This window comes from Humulus lupulus, chromosome 7 (genome assembly GCF_963169125.1).
Source record: "Humulus lupulus chromosome 7, drHumLupu1.1, whole genome shotgun sequence".
In the NCBI taxonomy this organism is placed as follows: Eukaryota; Viridiplantae; Streptophyta; class Magnoliopsida; order Rosales; family Cannabaceae; genus Humulus; species Humulus lupulus.
The window spans coordinates 193,342,316-193,367,705 of NC_084799.1; the positions used below are offsets into that span (position 1 = coordinate 193,342,316).

General features: G+C 32.8%; 1 protein-coding gene across 1 annotated transcript; it reads left to right on the forward strand.

Annotated features, from left to right (window-relative positions):
• The first annotated feature begins 7,092 nt into the window (after nucleotides 1-7,092).
• Nucleotides 7,093-21,456, forward strand: LOC133792498 (plant UBX domain-containing protein 7-like). Its single transcript, XM_062230408.1, has 9 exons — nucleotides 7,093-7,197; nucleotides 7,289-7,357; nucleotides 17,816-17,979; nucleotides 18,081-18,173; nucleotides 18,941-19,136; nucleotides 20,423-20,499; nucleotides 20,601-20,669; nucleotides 20,808-20,858; nucleotides 21,396-21,456. Exons 1-9 carry the CDS (start codon nucleotides 7,093-7,095, stop codon nucleotides 21,454-21,456), a joined length of 885 nt encoding a protein of 294 aa, XP_062086392.1.
• Nucleotides 21,457-25,390: the final 3,934 nt, after the last annotated feature.

A 25,390-nucleotide genomic window follows, 5' to 3' on the forward strand; every position in this document is an offset into this window, starting at 1 on the left:
GCGATGGGAAAAGGGGGGATCAAGATGAACAGCACCATCGGTCTTCTACCACGCACAACCCCTCCTTTAGATATCGACAATTGGAAACAAATGTCAAAGGATAAAAAAGAGACTATATGGGGTCAAATACAGATAAGCTATAATATTGACTATTAAATTTATCATAACAAATTAATATATTGAAAAAAGTTTAATACTTTTAGGTTCAATTGTGCAGGAAACGTTCAAACTTCCAAATTCATCTAAAACAGACGTCCTCAAAGAAGCAGGAGAAACATGGAGAAATTGGAAAACAAGACTAACAAAAGATCTTATATATGTATATAAGAATGTGGCTCCTGAGCTTCTTGCCAAGCCGCCATCAGACTACATCGAATATTACAAACCTAAAGATTGGAAAAAATTTGTTGCGAAAAGACTAACCCCAGACTAGGAAGAGATGAGAAAACAAAAACAAAATGCTAGGGCTTAGAACAAGTACCCACATCACTCAGGGCATGGTGGTTATGCACAGGTAGAGCAACAAATTGAAGAGAAATTGGGTCATGAGTTGACTGAATATGACAGAGCTGAGATGTGGACACGTGCACGGATGAACAAGAATCGAGAAGTTATTGATGAAGAAGCTCGAGATGTGGTCAAGAAGATTGTAAGTGTTCTTTGATTTTTTAAAATAATTGTAATGATTAAAGTGTGTGTTAAATTCTAATCGATTTATTTACTATGTATATAGGCAGAATACAGGCAAAAAGTAGAAGAAGGCGAGTTGGTAGAGGAAGGTTCAAACGATATACTAACGATGGCATTAGGCACTCCAGAGCATGGGGGACGTGTTAGGGTGTCGGTGCACATGTCGCTCCCCGTCAATTTTTTCATGTCCCACAGCCAAAAAGATTCAATCACAAACAAAAAGGTGTGGAAGATACTCATTATAAAGACCTTTAAGAGAAATGGTGTCAATCTGAAGAATGGGCACGTCAACAGGAGGAAAAGTTAAACCAGTTGATGGCGCATATTGCATCTCAATAGAGCGATGCATTTGGATCATCAAATGCATCTAGTTTGGGTGTAGGAGGAGCCTCAAACACACCACATGCACCATATGCCCCTCCACCACTGACACAGGCACAACATGCTCTGCCACCACCGACATGGACATCATATGCTCATTGACCACCCTCACAGCTACCATTTGCTCCTCCACCACTGACGCAGGCACCATGTGCTCCCCCACCACCACAGTCAAATTTTCCTGATGAGGTAATAGTTTCTTATTAATTCATTATTGCATATATTTGATACAGTAAAAATAAACTAGTTTATCGAAAAGTCTAACAGATTAATTGGAATGTAACAGATTAATTGTAAGTTGTGTCTTGGTTCGACACAAAATATAGTTGCAGAGGGGAAACTTTTAAGTACCTATTGCACAAAAATACAAAGCTTTCAATTGCCTCCTGGAAATTATCGTGTTAGGGTTGAGGTAGCCATTCAACAGAACGCCAGTTTACCATATCCACTTACAATGGAAGGTTATACATTGGTTGGACAAGAAGTCGGGTATGATGTTGGATGGCCACAACATTGGGTTCTTACTAATCAACAAACGAAAGAGCCACTTGTGCCCTCTACTCAACAACCAACACAGGAGCCTACAGAAGTTCCTATCACAAAAATATTGAGGTGTTTGGTGAAGTTTATTGATAAATGGAAAGTTGACCGCGTGGTAGAAATTCCAATTGTTGAAAGGGTATTTGGATTCCAAACTATTGCTCTGTTAAGGACATATGATATCCTCTACTTTTGCAACTATGAGATGATTGGACAGACTGAGCTAGCATTATATATGAGGTACAATGGCGCTTATAATTGTTTAGTTTATTTAGTTTAACTTTAAATTTAATAGTTTATTAACTTTTTTAATTATATGTAGCTTCCTTGATGATTTGGTGCAAACGAAGGGATTGAACCACATGTACACTTTCATGCATCCCGCTTTAGTGTCCACTAATGCAGGAACCAATGAAATACGTGCTAAAAATCTGAGCTAGAGACACAGTTCCTAATTTGTCCTTGGAACAACAAATAAGTCAACTTAATTTTATTTTCATATATTTTGTTTATTGATAAATATCTTACACAATTATTTTTATTGTAGCTTTCTTTGGATGTTAGTATTAATTCAGCCACACAGTCATTCGGTGGCTTTCTTGGATCCTGTAAACTCACATTTCCGTCCGGAAATCAAGGAGATAATTATCATGTAAGTTTTTCATATTGCTTAATTAATTTATGATTTTATTTCAAACTCATATATGGGTAAATATTAATATTGTGTGCAGGGCGTTGGATCAATATGATACACACCGAAGACTAAAAGAGTCAATCAATCTAAAAGTTTGTGTTCCTAAGGTAAGTAAATTATATTACTTATCGTATTCAACTTTTTGACATATTTCTAATATAATAACTTACTAAATATAATACTTAATTTTGGATAACTATGTTGTAATAGTGTCGAAACCAGACTGGGCCAACCGAGTGTGGCTTTTACATTATGAAATTTGCTAGAGACTTGATTTCACAGCCTAGATCGAAGGCCTACTTGAAAAATGAGGTATTGTTTTATTTTCTAATTTTCATTTAAACTATCGTTCATGATTTTATTTGGATGATTTCTAACTTATTATTTTAAATATTTACTAATTAGTTTACGAATACGAGTCCATATTTGACTGATGAAATCAACGAGATACGGGATGAGTGGACTGAATCAATTATGGTGTATCTCAATTAGCAAATGAGCAAGTTGGTGAGGAAATTTTAGTTTAAGTAGGTTTAATACTTAGAAATTTAGAACACACAAGAGTACATATATTAACTTTGATATCTTACTTACTTTTACAGTTTTGATCACAAATGTTAACTCTAGATAAATGTTTAAAAAAATTTATACTGTTGTTTTTCTGTTCATACTGCTATGTTTTAGTTCATAATGCTGTTTTTCTGTTTCTGGTGCTAATTTTTTTTTTATCAAAATAGGCCAGGGAAATTGGCGTAAACATTTGCAATTTCCCTTGTTAATACTTTATGTGACAGTGCCCAACTGACACAAAAAATACTCAGTTTTAACATTTGTGGCAGTGCCCCACTGACACAAACCAGAGTGTTATCTGCGTCAGTGGGGCACTGTCAAAAACTAGCATTTGTGGCAGTGCTCCAGTGATGCAAACGCTTGGCATTTGCGTCAGTGGGGCACTGCCACAAATGCCAAATTTGTGATAGTGCCCCATTGACGCAAATGCCAAGCATTTGTGTCAGTGGGGCACTGCCACAATTGTCAGTTTGTGACAGTGCCCCACTGACGCAAATGACACTCTGGTTTGCGTCATAGGCAATTGCGTCACATATCAAACTGACACAAAAAAATCAATTGTGGCAGTTATAAACTGACGCAAATGACCTTTTTTGTTGTAGTGAGAACACAATGTATGGCCAAAAATACGGTGAAAATAGACAATTTTTCGACCAAATCCTAACCATTTTTACGACCAAAAACCTAAAAATAAACAAATATCAAGCATCTACTTCAGTTTTTAACTAAGATTTAGCTAAAAATGATGAAAAAAAATACTAAGATTAAGGTTGAAAGACATACCGCGGCCGCTGAAGAAGTTTTCGCAAAATGAAGTAGATTTGCGAATTTGTGGGGAAGAATGAGTTTATATATAGGTCTGGAACCTTTTCTCCGTGGTTTTCTTAAGAAAACTGCAGAGAAAGAAAAAGTTTTTAAGAAAACTACAGAGAAAGAAAGACTTCTTAAGCATAACTTTGTGCTCGGTTGTCCGTTTTGAGTGTTTTTTTTTAACTTTGATCTTTTTTCGAGATCTATCCAAATAAAAGACTATTTTCTTTGAATAGATCTCGACAAAATATCAAAGTTAAAAAGAAGACCCAAAACGGACCAACTGAGCAAAAAGTTATGCTTGATAAAAGTTCTGAAAAAATACAATACTTTTCTCTGGGGTTTTTTTAATAAAACCGCAGAGAAAAGTCTTTCTTTCTCTGCTGTTTTCTTAAAATACCACGGAGAAAAGTAGTGCAACTTTTCTCTGCACTTTTTTTAAGAAAATCGTAGAGAAAAAGATTCCACTTCCCACATTTCCCACTTTACTTTGCGATTATTTTTTAAAAAACCACAGTAGCATAGTTCCTAAGAGTCCTTCAATAATTTTCTCTGTGCTTTTTATTTTAGATTGAAAAAAAAAGCACTGAGAAACCCTATATTTGTAGTACTGCAAATGGAAATGTCCCATGCTTTCACATGCACACACAAATGTTTGAGACTGATTTTAATGGTAAAATAAATACCTTAAAACTCATATACACCATTTGATTCACTTTAAATATTTTATGGGATGGGAGAAACTATTTTTCTTGAGACAAATAAAAGTGTAATATATTAAATAGATTTACTAAACATTATAGTAAAATTTTGTTAAAATGTACTAATGTTTGGTTCTTTCACAATGGAGAGTCATGAAAGATTTTGGGCACAAAAGAATATTTTGGCATTTTTATATTTATATATATACATTTGTGTTATTGTAAAAGAAAGAAAAAATAAAAACAAAAAATGGTTGATCGTTTATGAGAATAGTGGAAATATTGACAATTTATTTTGTGCATTAAATATCATATTCTTAGACGAGAAAAACTTTTCATTTTCCCATTTTGTGTTGTTTTGATTTTTACCCATTGTTTTTTCTTCCACTTCATTTTCTCTTCTTCTTCGTCTTCTTGTTTCTTTGTTTTCATTTTTCATCTAACATGTGTGCAAGCAATCATTGTGAAGAACTATGATGGAAGTGTGTTTGGCCCCTAATGGTGTTCCTTTGGCTCTTTTGATAGACAAAAAGGGGGAGAAAAATTATTTAGGGGGAGTACAAAAAGTTTCATGTTCTTGTGCTAATTGATCGAGTTTGGAACATGTTTTTTATTTTATGCCCTATTTTTTTGTTATATGTTTTGTAGGGGGAGTTTTGAGTAAACTCTATGCTTCAACTATTGTGTGTTTTGCACATACTTGTGAGTGAGGATAAAATAAGAAATTTTTGTCTAAAAAGATGTCAAAGCGGGAGATTGTAAAACCTTAAATTTGTTATCATAAATAGAGAATATATTTTATAACTCAAAAGTATTTTTTGACAACTTTGAAGCAATTGTCTGAATAGATTTATGATTTGTCGGTACAACTTGTTTTTTCCATATTTGTTTAATTAATCTTAATTATCTAGAAATCATCACATCTGTTTATAGCAATATTTTACTTGAAATTTTGTCCATATATGTTAATATTCACTAAGAAAAAATCATTTTATTTATAAGAATATTTTTCTATAAATAAAATATACTTTTCATTTTTTAGACTTTGAAACTTTTTGTCAATTGATTAAAGAATAATTTGTGATATTTTTTATTGACAAAATTCGTGGTAATGGCTGGCTGTGAAAAGAAAGATTCAAAAAATGTAGTTTCCTATTTTTGAGAAAATTGTGTGTAATAATGAAAAGATTTTCAACTTTCTTCATTTCAATAAATTTCTATGACATTCTAATCATTACTGCAGATCATGGACTAAACTAGGAAATTATTAGAAATTCAATTGATCAAAAAATTTGTTGGAATGTATCTTGAATGTCAGTCTATCCAGATACACTATCTATTGAGTCAGTTTCTCAATCTGTAACAATAAAATCTGACAGACTGGCAACATTTTCTAAATAAAGAATTTGTGCTATTTTGTATTTGGTTTTTGAAAATTTCATATATTACTTTGAAATACCATTTCAGCTATAAATAAAGGACCAACAACCCACAAATCCTTAGCTCTTTCTCTTCTCCTTTTTTAATATCGTTTGTATTTTAGACAGAGTTATTTTTGTGAAATTAAGAGTGGATACCTTAGTCTAGTATCTAGGAGTTGTGTAGCTTCCTTTTGTATTTATATATTTCATGTAGAAACAAGTGTCATCTATTGATAACAAGTTCAACAATCTCCGGGAGAAGATTTTGTTAAGACTTTCTTCGGGAGGAAGAAAGCACTCAACAACCTTTGAAGGGAGTTCAAGAGCGTTAGTGTCTCATCAAGAAACTGGATTTTTGAAGGCTGTACAAAAGCTTGTGGAATAAGTATAGAGGGAGTATATCTATGTTTAACACTACAAGAAAAAGCCTCTACAACAATAACTTTTGTTGTCGCTGTAGATCAAGAAGTCGTCGCTGTAGGTATACAACATTGACAGGTCTTCGCCAAAACGACATCGTTGTAGGCCTGTATGTGTAGCAACCTACAATGATGAAAAATTGTAGTCGTCACAGTTGTATTTTATTACAATGACGACATGCCGGTCGCAGTAGAAAATCTTTTTTTTCGATTGGACTAGGATATTGGGACGACATGTTGTCGCTGGAGGTCTGTCGACCACCCACATCTATAGTGACGATATGTCGACGCTTGAGTATGTGTGGGTTGATATGCCTTCAGCGACGACATGTTGTCGTAGGGTCATGAAATCTCTAATTTTGGTGTTCTGTGAGCACCCTACTGCGACGACATGTCGTCGCTATAGGTATATAATTTTTAAAAAATATATTAATTAAAATTTATTTTATAAAACATTAAATATTAATAAAATAAATAAAACTAATTTATTTAATTAAATAATAATTTTTTTTAACAATATCCATAGTCTCTAAAATGTAAAAAAGAAAACATAAGTAGTATAGTCTCCAAAATATAATAAAAAAATAACACAAAAAATTAATAAGCTCAAAATAATAATATAATCACACTAAATGTCATCTAAATCAATTCAAAAGTTATCATCATTGTGAAACTGTTGTGGTGACTGTGGTGGTTATGGCTATTATGGTTGAAAGTTCGCCATCATGAACTGTATCATATTCATGTCCAAGTTGACTGGCTAAAATTGTGGAGCTTGGATGTTCGGATTTGTAGCTTGCATAAATTGCTGCATTTGGTGGAAGTTGTTGTTTTGGGTCCTAATGGCTTGAGTGAAGTGTTGAACCATGGACAGGAAAGCCTCAGGTGGTACCATTGGAGGGCTGACTATGGTGGACAGAAATGTTGATGCCTCTGATTATGAAGAGGATTTGGAGGCGCTTGAGGAAAAGGTACTAGTGCCCTTCAACTTTCGTCCGATACCTTGGTTGTGGCCACAACGTTGACAAAGTACCTTTTAGACGACTTGTGTCTCATTGACAGTGGCACTTCCTGCTGAAGATTCAGATAGAGATTGGGATTGGGATTGGGATTATGTTTGGACTTCTTGCTGTAAGGCATCCTGGAGTTTAGAAACAAGACACTTAATACATAATATAATGAAATAATATACATATATACAAAACATATAATGTTACTTACATATACATCCTTAGCACTTGTGTTCAGTCATCCACGTGTCAGATGATTGTGCATGTCATGGAACATATCAATAATGTTGGGCAGTTCCTTAGTCTTAAGATTCATCTTTAGAAAACAAAATTTAACAAAATATCAGTTAAATATTGAAATTATTATCAAGATAACTTCAAATATTTCAAATTATCTATATATCTGTATTTACCTACTTAAATCAAATAGAAGCATAAGAAGCATGGAGACTTGGATACTTCTAATTTTGCTCAGTTGGTAGCATTATCCTTTTAGCGTGCCATGAATTGTGGAGTGGTGAAAAGGTTAACCAACTTCTACCAACTCTCGTTTTCCATGTCCTCCGGTGGATTCTTTTTGGCTGTCTCGATATCATCATACCCTCGATGGTCATCGAAGTGTTTTTTTCTTGTGACCTTTTCCATCCTTGTAGCGATCTTGAAACTCTCGTTCAATCCCAATCTCTATCAGTCGCCACTCAGGGAGAGCTCGAGCAAGATTGAAAAATTCCTCAAAAAATCGTTAGAATTTTGAAATTAAAAAAAAACATTACATGTGAATAAGTTAATAAATTTACCCCAATATTTACATTAATCCTATATTGTGCTTATCTAGAACACTCTGCCATGAGTCATAATATAACAGCACATGGTGACCAATAAGGTTTCCAATAAGTCTCATGAACAATGTCCCAAAATCACCAACGACTTTGTAGGTTCCCTCCTTCAGAACAAATTGTAGTGCCAACGGACCTTTATTGTCGTTGACGAGCTACTGCAAATTTTTAGATCGAAACCAACCTTTTCTTTTTATGGTAGCCGCTGCATATGTTAATTAAACAATAAAATTAAATTGAATAAAATAATAACAATTTGTCATTTATTGATAAAACATAGACTAATTATAGTATATTACATGTCTCACAAGAAATTGGAACTCGCGTGGGATTTGGTGGAAGAGGAGGATCTGCTCCATCACTGCCATGAGAACGAGCAACAGTAGCAGACATATCTTTGCAGTTTAAATAATTATTAACTTAAACTCAGTTATAGTTGGAGGTTAATTACATAATTTAAATCATTTCGGTAATGCAGTTGAAAATATTGAAAAACAAACATTGTTGGGAAAAGTCATATATTGGTTGAAAAGTCTTGAAATTGAAACATACAATAAGAATATACATAAGAAAATATTATTCCTCATCAATGTCGATTCCTACATCATCATCTGTATTTTCTAAATCATCTTCACTAATTTCTTCATCATCATTGTCATTGATGAAATCATCATCCACATCCGGAACAGATCGAGTCGTTTCCCCAATTATGCTGGTGTGACCAAGTCGATCCAAATGCATGATCTCCAACTCTCCTAATTCCACAATGAGAACAAAATTTGATGAAGTACTATCATGCACAACATCAACCTCGCTATCATCATCGATACTTGGATGATCCCAAATCTTTTGATGATTGACTTCTTCTACTACCTTCCAATTTTTGTTTCTTGAAGGATCTTCCAATTAGAAAACTTGTTTTTCTTGAATGATGAGAATAAACTACTCGTTCTTGTACCATTAAGAATTAATCATGATACTAGTTATGTTATTCTCAGTGACACTCTTACCTTTGCTTGTGTCAGTGTTGAACAATTTGCATCAAAACAATACTACCAAGTAACCATGGGAATAGCATAAATCTACAGTCTCCTCAAGTTGGCTAGAGAAAGTGAAATCATCGATTCCTGGCACCGAAACTCCACTATTTTGAGGGGTAGTCTTTCGTCATGACTATGTACAAAAAAATTCACATTATTAACAATGCAAGTAGTGCAGGAGTATGCATTCTGATTGGACCCATTCGCTAAAGCAAATAATTCATCAGTAAACTCAGTTGATTGTACTTGTCACAGACGACCCATCTATAGAGTATGACACAAAAAAAAATGCAATGAGATGAGTATTAATCGATATAAATTTTGTAAGAATTCTACAGTTTCGATAATTTACCTTCAATTTAAACCATCTAGGGAAATCTTTTTGAAGATTTTTGTTTGAATTTTCTCGAAGGCATTCACTCTTTAGAAAAAGGATTAAGGTACTTTTGATAACAGTTGGCTATGACTTAAATTTAATGAATTCATAGATGTGTTGAGCTACTTACTCCATATATGGTTGGATTTCAAGGCAATTTTTGAGTACAAACTACTCCGCTTCTTTACAATAAAGTTAGCAAGGGATATGATTTTATTTTTGGTACTTGGACAACATTGTGACTCAAAAACTAACAACTATCGTTTAGGAATAAAAATATTCCCATTTCTTTTCGGACAATTAAATTTAGTCTCTATACCCTGAAGATATTGCGAACAAAAAGCCAGAGCTTCATCAAAAACATAACCCTCTGTTATAGAACCTTTAGGGCACGCCTTATTCCTTACATAATTTTTCAACCTCTTCAAATATCGCTCAAATGGATACATCCACCTCATGTAAACTAGTCCTCCGAGGATATATTCATACGTTAAATGAAGAATTAAATGAATCATTATGTAAAAAAATGATGGTGGAAAAATTAACTCCAACTTGCACAAAATTTGTATCAGTTAATCTTCTGCATTCTCCATGTCCTTAACAACTAATGTACGAGCACAAATTTGCTTAAAAAAATTGCAAAGCTCAATGATTGTCTTCGTAATAGACTTATCCAAGTAGCCTCAATCTCCTACCGACAACAGACGTTGCATAAGAATGTGACAATCATGGGATTTCAACCCAACAATGTTGCCATCATTATCAATTACTTTCTTAGAGAAATTTGAACCAAAGATCAAGAAGTCTAACTCCTTTTATGAACTGACAAAAAAAACCATCTATCATCTGGTGTGAAAGAGTACATAGGATGTGGTTTGATAAACTTCGTACCGTCTTCCTTGAGGTGCAACCATTCTCGGATTCCCCAATTCTTCAAGTCTACTCGTGCATTGTTGGTGTCTTTAGATTTCTCATTCATAAGAAAAGTACTAAGAAAATTGTCGCAAACATTTTTCTCTGCATGAATCGCATTTAAATTGTGCTTTAGTTCAAGTTCGAACCATAAATCAAGTTCAAAGAAAATGCTCTTTTTACTCCAATTAAGCTCTTTTTGTTATCACTTGCTTGGAGGACGTCCTTTTTCATAATTGCCATCAAACAAGCGACTCTTCCTCCACTTATGCATAGAAGATAAGAATCATCTATGACCAACAAAGTTGTCTTCCCAATTACCCAACATGAAGGAGTGTCTTCGTTGCATGAAGGGCATGCCACATATCCTTGGCCACTCCAACCAGGCAAACTACTACGGGTCAAAAAATCATTAATAGTCCATAATAGTGTTGCACGCATTCTGAAAACACTATTCATTGTAGTGTCTCTGGTTTAAACTCCTTCGTCCCATAATTCCTTCAATTCTTCTACCACAGGCCTTAAGAAGGCATCCATGTCCTTCCTAGGTGATTTCTGACCGAGAATCAATAAGGTCAGCACGAATGATGACTCTTTCACGCACAACCAAGGAGGCATATTATACGTGCAGAATATTATCAGCCACATGCTGTAAGATAGACTCATGTTACCAAATGGATTAAAACCATTAGCAGCCAAATCTAATCAAACATTTCTGGATTCTTTGGAAAAATCAAGGTATATGGAATCAAATTATTTCTAAGCACCCCCAACAACAGGATGGTGCATCACACCATCTTCTTTCGATCATCCTGTACTATGCCAGGTCATATATTTGTTGTATGCCTTGAACCATAAAGACACTTCAGCATAGGATTCAAAAGGAAGTACCGCAACACTTTGTGGGCGACTTTTTTCCCCTTTGTGTCTTTGTCAACCCATTGGCTCTCACCACATACACGACAACTCTGTTTTGGGGAATTCTCCTTCCAGAAAAAACAACATTCGTACTTGCAAGCATGAATTGATTGATAACCTAACCCTAACTTCCTCATTTTTTTCTTAGACTCATAAAATGAAGTCGAAATCTTATTCTCCTTCGGGAATGAAAATTACATCAACTTCAGAAGTTCATCAAAGGAACTATTTGTCCATTTATTCATAACCTTCATATGCATCATCTTCGCCAAGAAATTCAAGGAAGACAATTAAATACAATCAGGGTATAACTCAGCTCCAACCTCTTGAAATAGGTCATCAAATTAATTCTCCACACTATTGCCACCACCATATGAAATTTCTTCACTTACTCCTTCTTCGGTAGTTTCTATTTCACCAATAACATCATTAATGATGTCAATCATCTCATCAGTCACTAGAGCCCCGTCGTCCACTACTAGAGACATATCTACTTCACGTATCGCTGCGGAAACCCACATCTGTGTATGTTAGCCTCCACCACATCCAGTTTCTGATTCAGCTTGACACACTGAACACATGGGCATCTGAATTCTCCCGAAGCATTCACATGATTCTTGGCAATTTGTATAAATGTTTGAAGACCATTCCAAAACTCATCAAAGTTACGATGTCTATTAGTTATCCAACTCTTGTCAACCATCATAACTGATTCAAGTGAAAAAATAAATTATCACAATGTGATAATCATAAAATACTACATTTATTTGCTAATTTTTTTTATCACCAAAACACTAATTTTTTAAGTAAATTATGAAATCTTATTGAATCTTATGAATAAATTATTAAACTTTATGGATATATATTATCAAATTTTATGAATATATATTATTTTTAGTTATGAATGTATCATAGAGTTTCATTATTTAAACAAATATTTCATTATAATTATTATTATGTTCTTTAATAATTATCAAATTCTTATTGTAATTTTCACTTTTTATTTTTAAAAGAATAACAATAAAGTTTTATTATTTTAATTTTAACTTAAATACCTATTTTTTCTTCATATATTACCAAATTTTATGAATATATCATAAAATTAATTAAATAAATAAATATTTAATTATAAATTTATAAAATTACCATAAAAGATTATTATTTTAATTTATACTTATTTTATAAAAAAATATTAATAAAGTTTTATACTTGTAAAATTATTATTTTAATTTATACTTTATAATTTTTTTAATTAATTTTTATTAATTACTTTCAAATTTATTAATTAGAAATTTTAATCACGCTAACTTTAAAACTATTTTGTAATGTTTAGTTTTTCTAAATCTACAAAAATTTCAGCAAAATAATAGTTGTAATCTAGTCTACCAAAAAATTTAAAATCTGCATAAAAACATATAAATCGGCCCAAGAACATACATAAAATTTAATACAATCATTTGAATTCGCAAATAAACAACAAAATCATATTATAAACATATTCTCAAATCAACATATTATTTATCTAACCTAACATATATATAATTCGAAACACACATTTTATTTAATCTAACATATATACAATTGAAAACAAAAAATTAATCTAACCTAACAATTTTTCATAACTTAATATCAAATTAACTATAAAATTAACAAACATACAAATTTAATTTATAAACTATTTATGTATACAATAACTATCATTATTTATCAATACACTAATAATCACAAAACAAAACAAAAAATATTAAAAATTAGAAACAATACCCAAAAACTAGAGATGATATCCAAAGGCTCCAATGCAATCTGAAAAAACAAAAAAGACAACAAAAAATTTAACAAACATTTATCAAGTAATATACTAATCAATCATAAAAAAAAATAAAAAAAAAAATATTACAAACAATACCCAAAGGCTCGAGATGATATCAATGAATTAAGAAAAGACTCGGGATGCTCCAATACATTTTGAAAACAAAAACAAATAAATAAAAAGTTTAACAAACCCATTACAATAACATACAAAATACACACAAATAATTATATAAAAAAAAAACTAAATTTAAAAGAAATAACTAGATTATTAGGGTATACAAAAACTAACCTTAACAATGGAAGGCCAAATATAGCGTCGAAAATTGTTGGGCGGAGCTGGAAGGCACTGGGCGGAGGAGAAAACGGAGAAAATCCTCTCTATTTTGAGGAAAAACTGAAGAGAAATGAGGAAGAAAGGCTCTGCCTGGGGGGTTATATCAATGTGACCTATAACGACAACATGTTCGTCGCTATAGGTAATAAACAGTCGTCACCGAGGTTGAATGCACCGTTTTACTCAAACGGTGAGACCATACAGCGACGACATGTCGTCGCTATAGATAAGGGAATAGTACACGAATCATTTCGTTTGTTACGCATTCAGTCTATAGGGACAACATGTCGTCGCTATAGATAGTGAAAATTTGACTAAATTTTTGGCGATCCACTTTCCCTCAAATTTTTTACCCTATTGCAACGATATGTCGTCGCTATAGACTAAAAAAGTAACTGCTCAATGGATTAAATTAGACTATATAGCGACGACATGTCGTCACTATAGGGAGTTAAAATAGGCAACCAACTTTTGGTGGGTAAGTTCCCTCCTTGTCCTAAAGCGACGACATACCGTCGTTATACACAAACATATTTCTCGCTTTCTTTTTACGAGGACTCCACAATGACAACATGTTGTCGCTATATGGAGTGAAAATAGGCAACCAATTTCTAGTGGTTAAGTTCTCTCTCCATCCTACAACGACGACAGGTTGTCGCAATAGACAAAGATATTTCCCTCTTTTTTTTCGACGTGGACTCTACAGCGATGACATGTCGTCGTCATCGCCGTATATTTAGTTCCTGCTTCTAGTTCCCTCCAAATTCCTTGTATCCTATAGCGATGACATGTCGTCCCTATAAGGTACCAAGAATTTGGAGGGCCTAGACGTGTGTTGGCGACGACCCTACAACGATGACATGTCGTCACTGCAGCTTATTTATTTTAATAAATTAAAAAAAGGAATTTTTCGTGGATTTCGACTACATACAGCAAGTCTTCGCAATATATGTTGTCGCTGTAGAGCCTTTTTCTTGTAGTGCAGTTCAATTGTGATTTTGTACTTTGTGATTCCTTACTAATTAGTTTCATCTCTTATCGTGACCCTATGGATTAGGTTTTTTGAACCACGTAAAAAATCTCTGGTGTTGATTTTTTTATATCGTTTTTTTATTTCTGTAACAATTTCTTCAGACTACTGACTTAGTCGTTAGATCAGATTTTGATCATGTTAAAAGAACTTAATCACTATTCTGTAATTTATTAAGTTGTTTAATTTAATCACTTGCTAAACATTAAAATACAGAATTTCTGGCAAACAATTAATTAAAAACATTCATTTGTGAGATGTTTTTTTTTATACTTTTATCATTTTTTAATACGGAATTTTCTCTCTTCAAATGCAATGGTGAAAAGAGAGAGAAAGAGAGAGAGAGAGTATTGTTTTTTTTTTTATGAAAAATATGTGTATTTAGTTTTTTATAATTTAAGATATTTTTAAATTAATTATATTATTCTAATTAAATTTAAATATAAATGTATTTTTTCATTAACTTTTCTGTTAAAAAATAGTTGGTGTTGAAGAAAAGGATGTAATGGACATTACTTAAAAAAAATACTAAGGGGCTGAATTGATAATTCATGCATAACTTAATAAGGGTAATAGTGCTAAAAACCCTTTAAAATATTATAAAGTATTTCTATTAATGTGACTTTAATGCTTTCTCTCAGCCGTCATGAATAATAGAGAGTCCAAAAATGTTAAATTTCTTAATTAGGAAAACACTTTATCAAGTGCAGTCATGTTCTAATTTTCTTTATCTTTTTAAATTTTTTTGGACAGAGGATATATGTGATCAGAAGAGCAGTGTTAATTTTATGATTAATTTGTCAATGTGAACACTAATTAACATGATTCCTTGATGATTTTCAATTAGGCCAAACCGGCCATGGAGTCACTAATTTTTATTATTATTAATAACGAATTAGTTGGAGCCAGAACTAAAAGTTCCCTCACCAGCCAACCTAGCTATATGTAATTGATTTTTAATGTTATCCCTTTACTTATTTGGGACTATTTTTGGTTATGTTAAGGTAACATCGTATCTTTATAGGATTATAGGAATCAAAATCACGTGGGCACTAGCCAATTACAGTCGAGATTATAATTAAGAAAGTCTTGCATTTATCCTATGTTTTAAAAAAAAATGTTTTATAAGTACTTTTTAAATTAAATAAATAAATGTGTGTAGTAGGCACATAGATTGGTCCCCCACGATTTATGTAGTTTAAATTGCCTGCCCCAACTCCAATATATGTTAATTATGAAACCCTGGCTAGTTAGTAATATATAATATTCCTAAGTATTCATTAAAATGAAATGATATACTTTAATACAACCCTAAGCATGCGTAGGAAGTAGCTTAGTGGTTGGAGTGTACGGTTGTTTCTTTCCCATGATCGCACGCGCCAGGGATTATTACCCTAATCTTGGTCAATATTTTTTTTTTCTTCTCATAGTTATGTTTTACTTTAAAAATAGCTTACACATATATATACACATATATATATATATGTCTGTGGGATCTTATTTTTGTATGGAATATTTTGCTTAGTTACATCTGACATGACTGAGTTATTGTGATTGGAAGGCAGCCCTAGTAGAATCGAAATCAATCGAGGTAATGGTTTGATCAAATACTTTACACCAGTAACCCTTTTAATAATACTAGAATCCAATAAAGTTCCACTAACTGAGCGTTATCTATTGATTGATCTATAATCCACCTGAAAATAAAATAAAGATTAATTAGTTACAAATATAGGTAAAAAAATATAAAATAAAGGTAATGGACTAACTCTTCTAACAAAAGGGAAGTTCCCTTGGTTACATATAAATAATTATAAATTGAAAAATCAAACATAATTAGAGTTTTAATGAGTTTTACTTTTGAAAGACAATATTAATTATGTAAGGCCCTAGATAACTAAGACCATTACATTGTGTTTAGAATAGTGTAAGACTTGCTAATCAAGCCGTTTGAACATAAATGTATTTCTAAAGTCAAGTAACAAACTAGGGTTAAAAGATTTTGATCGTAAAATGGTCGATTTTCATTAAAATACGAGTTTGATACATGGGATTCCAACGATAAGATTTACATGGCGGATACAACCCTCAAAAGTTAACACAACAATAGCCAGTCTAAATGGAAAAATACAGGTTTGAGCTCTAGTCCTTGTAATTCCCTCAATCGTGGTGGTCAAGCAGCTACTGATGTACATTTCTCCCTCAAAGATCCCCAACTCATGTTTGGTCCAGCTTTCCCTTGCCTTTACCTGCACCACGTAGCACCCGTGAGCCAAGACTCAGCAAGAACACTTTAATCAACAAGCATAGATAGCAAAAAAGTGTATATAACAAACCCAGACCAATCAATCCAATTAACAGCACAATATATATGCTAAATTAAGCAACAACAATGGTTTAATCCAAACATATAGATCAATCTTAATACAGATAATTAGGGTCAGCACCCTTAGGCCGAGCCCTTTGGTTATTTAGCTGATCCCGACTCGCTTAAGCCTAGTTGCGTTCAGTACACTTATCATTAGCCCTGGCTCCCTTAGGTCGTACTTTCACATTACACATACCAGATATATAAATTACATAACACATATGTTCTTTTACACGGAATCTCAGTCCCATTCACAACTACTTGGGTGCAGTTTTCTTACCTCAACTCCTGAGAGAAGGATATAAAGCGATCCCGAGCACGATCCTCAATTCCGAGCCTTGACGGTAACCCTAGTCACAAGCGACAATTGATATCACTACACCAAATACCCATTTCCATAACACATGAATATAATACTAATAAAAAAGTGTTATGCTAGAGTACTATAATGGGCCACTTTGTGAAAAAAAAAAAAAAGGGCGGTAATAAAAAAAGGGCGCCACTTAGATTTTTTTTCATTTCTGACCTCAAAATTTGTGAGACCCGAGAGAGACCCAATTCTCATACCTTTTTTCCCCTTCTCCTTCTCGTCTCTCTCTTCCCTTCGCCCTAGCCGCACTCCCGTAACAACCATCATCCTCAGCTCCGACCACCTAACCACCATTCTCACACCCGTTTTTCTCCGAGCCAAGCTCCAAATCTCAGGCACCCGTGAACCCAACCCCCGAACCAAGTGACCCCAGGTGCAAGCCCACCTCTGCGTGCCTTCGACCCAGTGGTCTCATCATTCTTGGAGATCGCCGTTGGACAAACTGCGGACACTTCCAAGCAGTTCTTGCAGGTTTCTCTATCTCTCTTTCTCAATTTGTACTTGCCTCCATTGGTCTTCTGGTTTATTTAATTTTGGTTGTGTTGAAATCGGAAGATTTTGATTGAGAATTGGGCTTTCGGAGATAATTTATGGAATTTTGTTGGGAGAACAAGATATAAGTTGGAAGCTTGAGGAGGCTATTCAGCTTTTTTATATAGGCAGTGAAGGCGGCACTGTAGTGGGAGGATCGTCTTCTCAATTTCCGCCTACAGAAAATATTGAAGCTTTGGCTGAACAGACTGCTCGGTATGTTAGATGCATCGATTTATTTATGTATTTATTTTTCTTTGTTTTATGTGTCTCGTTCTGCATTATTGTTTATGCTGGTTTAGAATGATTCGACTCAGTGAAGCCGAAAGGAATTTGGCACCGATTGTTGGAGATGAAGTACGCCCTCCTTTACCTGTTAGCAGGGAAGCCCTTTATGATGATGCCTTAATGTACGGGTATAATTTTTATCTATTCCCCTTTTGATTTATTATTTCATAGCAAATATCAGAAGCTCTTCTTTCAGTTGAACTAAAATAGTGTTTATTATGTTTATTCTTTGGTGTGTGTGTGTGTGTGTTTAATTGCTTAAGTCTATTGTTATTACTATTTTGTTTACATTTGTCATCCATTGTATAGCTGCTTGATTGGCGTTTTGGATTTTAGGAAATGATATCTACTGGAGATGCAATTGCATATGAATTTTAGTTGTACATGAGGCATTGTTGAAATTTTAAGGAACCTATTGTTGGCAGGAACTGTGTCTTTATTCTTTTTCTTTTTATCCATTAACTGAACACCGTAGCACTTTTACTTATCTCGGGCAGATGGAAATTGGTTCAGTCACTAATTTGTGGTGTTTAGATATATACTTTAACCTTTGTTCGTTTACTGCCTTCTATGTTATCTCATGTTTTAGTAGGGATTTGTCTTTTTTTTTTGATTTTGTGTTTCATAACTGAGATACTGCACATAAGCTTTTGTAAATGACTTGGACTAGTGTTTCATGTCAAATTATATCTGCTAATTTTTAGAGTTTGGCGAGTCTTTTAATTGGATATGCATTGTACATTAGTTATTTTTGTACCTTTGTCTGGTGCCTTCAGTAACCTCAACCACTTGTAGATGTGCCTAGTTATCGGCAATGCTCATTTTATGCACAACTTCAATTTCTAACTGCAAATCACTTTTACTTATGGAATATGTCCTTTTGATTTAGGGCATCAAGAATGAGAAATCCATCCTCTGAATCAAACTCATTAATTGATTTCCGTAATTTTGATGAAGAAATGAAACGCCCTGGGGTTTGGGAATCAGAGCAAGGTGTTGCATCAACAGCAGATAATGCTCGGGATAATCTGGCCTCCTTATATCGACCTCCCTTTCATATAATGTTTCAGGGATCATTTGAAAAGGTAATTGGTTATTTTTGTTGGTTTTATTGCTTCATAGTGTGCAATGTGTAGAAATTGGATAGTTGGATTCAAATGTTTTTGACAGTTGACTAGTTGAATGACACTAAGGATACAGTAAGTTGTACTGGAATAGTCGCAGTACTCTTACTAACCTTAATTTGCAAAAAAGTTGTGGTACTTTGACTGTTTTTTGACAGATGATTTTGATGATTGCCTTTTTTACTATCTTTGGAAAACTGTTGTTGGTCCTAATCATAATGTGAATTTATTTGGGTGCCTGAGCCTTTAAATCTATTACGATAGTGTTGTTCTCTGCAATCTTTAACGGTTGCAGCATATTACATAAAGATATATAAAATGAAGAAGGGTCAATACAAAAATATTATTAGGGCTTTGCATGATGGTGTGTAGTAGTCAGTGAGTAGGTAGGATTTTTGTGCCTTTCACTAGTGCCTGCAATTATCTTTTCTGCCTTTTGAAATTTTTAATATTTCAAAGAAAGTGGAGACTCAACTTCATTTGTATCCCAGTCCTTGTCCTTTTTAATTCCATCTCAAACAAGTGTTTAGTTGAAAATAATACTGTACTGATATGATGATATTTTATACATGCTAGAAATATCTTTTATCCAAATATAAAAGGGAGAGACCTTTTGTATAAATGAATTATCCTCTTGTTTTATTAACAAATGAAGAAAATATAGGTCTTAGATTTTCAATAAAGAAAGTATGTATTGTATTATTTAGCTTTCTTTGAAGTCCTGAACTTGAGTTACAGTTTGTTGAATGGAGATAGTATATCATGGGTTATCCTTTCAACGTGCAATCCTTATCTTATTACGAGACTTGTGTGTTTATACGAGTGATTGAGGCATAAATTAAGCTAGTTGTTTTGAGGAAGTGAGATCTTTGCATTTCTCTGAAGGTTCTATGGTTGAAAGGTATATGAGAATATTTAAAGACTGGTCTGACTCTTAATAATAGTTTTGTATGCTAGAGTTTAGTTTTGGGCTTCTCTTTGGGTTTATACTTGAAATTTGTTTTAACAGTATTGCCTTCATCAGCCACGAGTTACTGGGACTTTTATGCATTTGGAGAATTCCTAGTACTCTTTATCCATTTATTTATTTTTAATGGTTTTTTTAGTTTTACTGTAATTTTCTTTTTCTTATAAACGATATTATTCAAATCCGGCTGGAAATGGTGTTGTTGTTAGTTTTTTAGGATAAGAATGTCAAGTGTTTATGTTATGTTTCTTCACGTAAAACTTTGTTTGTGCTACTGCAGGCAAAGGGAACTGCCTCTTCTCAGGACAAATGGCTCTTGGTAAACTTGCAGCTACTAAGGAGTTCAGCTCACATATGGTAGGTAGCGTGTTTCATTGGACTTTTCTAAATTGACTGAAATTGGTGTTCATTTAACATAGATTTTGGTGTTCATTTCTTACTTTTATTCTATTTTGAAGCTTAATCGAGATACATGGGCTAATGAAGTTGTCTCTCAAACGATCAGTACAAACTTTGTCTTTTGGCAGGTAAGTATTCCATTTTTGGGGGGTTTCACACTAAAATATAATAATATTCAAGGTGGTTTGGCAAAATAACATTTTTTTAATGTCACTTTGCAAAATGACCTTCTATTAGTAATTTTCATTTTTTATTCTGCTATAAAGATTCCTTATATCTAGTAGCAAATGCCTATTTTCATATTGTTTCAAGGCCTTGTATGTACATCTGTAGATACATGGTCATTATTGGACTAGAATTTTAAGATAATATGCTATACTTATATAAAGTTTGGGGCAGGGATCTTTATGTATTTTTCTTAATTGCATTATGACTTCATATTTTCGGTCTACTGTTAACTTTGCCATTTGATATTTTGGCACTTTAGATCTGAAATGTTGTTTAGATGATTAAAATTTAAAATTTGCCCCATCATATATATATACATATATATATTTTCATTGTTTTTTTTACTGAGTAACGTTGTCATATCTGCGATCTCTTTCCTTTAATAACTTTCTTTTATTGGGTCTTTTGTAAAAAAAAAAAAACTTTTATTAATTATATACGTTTTTTTTTCCACGGTTCTTTAGTTTGTTTCTAGATTACTTTGTGCATGATGATGAAAACTTTTATTTTTGTATTGATATGTGCATTGATTTCATTTTGAGCCTCCATCTTTTCTGCTCTCACCATCTTTGGTACTCACCATGATCCATTATTTTATTTTATTTATTACTATTTTCTCATGTTAGTTGTGGTGATGATGATCTGTGTTTGCTGTTGGTGGTGGTGAATGCCAAAGGCGATGGTTGAAGTGGTGGTGTTTAAACCTTGAAGATGTGATTGGTTCTTAATGAATTTTCAATGTTCATGAAATTTCTAGCATTAATCTCTGAGGGCATTTATATATTAAAATGGTCTCTTTTTACAGCTACAAAATATATATTTTATTGCCTTATGTAATAATATGAAGATATTGTCATTTTTTTTTGTTTTGGAAGTGCATTTATGGTGGTTTTGGTGAATGTCAATGGCAGTGGTTGTAATGGTAATGGTTTAACCTTCTGAATGATGTGATTGAATTTTTAGCAAGTTTTGCTACAAGGTGGCTTCAACATTGTTTTTTTCTTGAGGAACTTGTTGGATTGAGTACCACATTGTTGTTTAACGTCTACTCTCATTGATACTTTTCTAGGAATGGATTTCATTCTTTTCAGTAATTTTTTTTATTCAAACCTTTGTTGTAAATATTGTATTTTGTTTCTCTTTGTAAAATTGTATTATATCTTTCTTCTTTTGATGTTTTCTCTGGAATTTGTATCTTAGATTGGACAATTTTAGTCTACAATTTATTTCTAATACTTTACAATACTATTAAAATAGATTTAGTTATGATTTCTTGTTAAAATTCTTTTATTTGTAATTTACTTTTCTAAAATGTTCTTACAGTGGCAAAATCTATTTTTATATGCTAGAGTAAATTGATTTTTTCTTCCCCATGTTGATAAATTTACTGACCTTATGGTTAAAGATGAGAAAACTGGGACTTGCTATCATGTCGATCACTTGCTCAAGGACTTCTGCAGTGAAAAGCTTCAAAAAGACCTTTCCATAATTGCCAAGGAGGCTGCAGAACTGAAGCGCATACTTGTTGTTTTGGATGATCTTTCAGCTGAAGAGCTGGGTGCCAAACTTAAGGAGTATGGCATTACAGCTCCAGACACTAAGAATCCACTTTCTGATCCATATCCATTCAATCTTATGTTCCAAACATCAATAGGCCCATCTAGCTTGAGCCCTGGGTGAGCACATTACATTTTGGTACTAATTATTCTTAGCGATTCTTTTTTATTAAGACTCCTGTTTGGTCAGTAATGATATGTAATTAAATCTCCTCTGCTGTAGGTTTATGTGGCCAGAAACTGCACAGGGCATATTTGTTAACTTCAAAAACTTGTACTATTACAATGGGAACAAGCTTCCTTTTGCTGCTCCCCAAATTGGCCAAGCTTTCAGAAATGAGGTTCTTAATTTTCTTATCTTTGGACTTTAGCACTTATGTTTGCATAGGATGCTCATATTATTTCTAATTGGTAACGAGTCTTTGTAACTAGTATTTTGGTCCTCTCCTTTCTTATAAGAATAGAAAATAGCCATGTAATGTAGCTGTTGCATTCCTTAGTGCTATGCTTCTTTGTGCCCAAAACTGTGTCCTCTCATGAAATATCTATTTGCTGTAAATTAAGATTGTGACCCATTAGCAATTTATAGTATTGTCAACTTTATGTGGTCTTTTGAGATGTTGGACCATACCTTTTTAGTATGATTGATGAAGGGTATTAGCACATATCTTGGAGCAGCTCCCATTGTTGAATGTTTGGAAAAGCACCAACCTAATGGAGTAATAACTTCTCATGTTGCAGATGCTGCCTTATTTTTGGTGCCAATGGTATGCATTTTGTTTATTCTCATACAAAATTAATTACTCTTAAGATATTTACAAGTTTGCCAAGTAAAAAAAAAAGGTTTGCTTTATAAAAATATAAAAAGCAGCAATGTTTTTTCCTTTCTTATCCATCTGTGTAAAACTGTTATTGGAAAGGTTGTAATATTGGGTAGTGAGATCATTGAATGGGTAATTTTACCTAAAAGTTTCATCACATCTCTTGATTGTGAGCAACATAACTAGAATTTTTCTTAACTAATTGTGTCATAGTTTGATTTAGATAGGATAATTTCTAAAGAATTCTTTTGTTGTATGAATAGACATATGAACTGGGTTGGAATAGGGACAATTTAGAACTTCTAGCACAGGGCAGAAACTTCATGTTATGATAAATGGCAGTGTAAGTAACATCACATTCAATGGAAGTCTTAAAGGCAGTGCTAATATAACAATAAAACTTTTTCTATAAGCCCTGCTAATTTAAAATTGTATTTGTCCTCTGTTTTTGCTAGTCTACTTAGTTTTGTTTCCTCAACTGAAATATATGAGTACTGCCCTGTTTTTGTTTCTCAGGCAAGTAAAAAAGCCTTAGATCCAGTTGCTCTAGTTTATAAGTACTGCATTGTATCAGTATCTAACATATTAACTTCAACATGCCAAAATGAGGTTAGCTGTCTCCATTTTCAGCGTTCAAGTCTAGCGCTAATCCATATTGCATTTTTTTTTTCTACTTTTGGGTATAAACTTATATATGGCTCTTTCTTGCATGAAGTTTGGGGTGAATTTTAGTTAGTCATTTTAAAGTCAACACCATACGTTTGTTGTTTTAGCGTGTTCGAGTTAATGCATTTTCTTTCCTGATCATTAATTTTTTTATTTGAACAACTGACCCATTGTTTCTCATTTAATATATTTTAATTAATACACTGTCTAGGTTGTTGATTTGAAAGATTATGTAAGATTTATTCTAAGAATAAACGAATTATACTGAAAAGAACCAAATCTTGCACAAAGTCTAGGTTAATTTGAGAAAACCTAGCAAAAACTCCCAGAGTAGAAATTCTAAACTTTAAACAGTAACCAAATTCTTCTATATATCCCTTCCAAGTATTCTCTTATACTATTTATAGACTAACTATAACACTTACTAGCCAACCAATAGAACTTGAGAAAATTTACAAGTCAACACACTAATCCTATATAGCTCTATTCAATATCTGATGCCTAACAAAATGTTTGCAGATCATATAGTTTTAGATGGCTTGTTTGATGTGATTACTGATTATTGGCATTTTAAGTTAATTTATATTGTAAATATATGCATGTTTCTGCCAGTTTAGTCATGGTGCATTTGATTGAGAAATTATCTGCTGGTGATACTAGAAGTTTATCTGTATCAATACTTCAGAAGATGAGCACCATGTCTAAAAAGGTTTGTTGCTTCCCTTTTAAGATTGGTATAGTTAGTTTAGATAAATAGTTCAAGCATGTTGTCCTAAATTAATTGGGAAGTATTGAGCTCTTTGAGGGCTCATTTTAACTAAAATCCTTACTGGAACTTGTTCACTTTCTTTCAATGTATCATTTAAGAAAAGACTGTAAGTTTGTTGTTGTGGTGGCAAGAACTTTTGTTCTTAATAATAAAAGGACTTTTTTTTTACAATGTGCAGGTATATTGAGATGATTTCTTTGGAGCAATTCTTGACAACATTTGTAGTTGAGGTCTTTAGAATGGAAGAATGTATTTCACTAATTTTTGTATACATTTCTTGTTTTGTATTTAGTGATAAAGGAATCTGAATTGGGCATAAATTATGTTGTAATATGATTTCTTAAGCCTAGACTAGTAGACTAAATATTGTAATTACATTTGAGAAATTAATAAAAATCTATTTATGTTACCTTATTTGACTTCAACTTTCATATTTGTTTTCCTATTTTTGTGTAAGTAAAAAAAGATTATGTTTCTCTTAGCTAATATAACACATGTGTTATACTAAAGTGTAGTATAACACAAAAAATGTGTTATACTAAAGTGTAGTATAACACAAAAAGAGTGTTATAACACTTATCTATATATTAAAATAACACAGAAATTGTGTTATCGTTGACAGTACAATAACACATCTATATAACATTGATAAAGTGTTATGTAAAGTACCCTGACCTACGATAACATAGTCGGTCTTAACACATCAGAAAGTGTTATCGTATGTTTTGATAACACATTTTTGGTATTATTAAAAGCATTTTTTCTTGTAGTGTATCTATAAAAATATAACCCAATTAAATGCTTTGGAA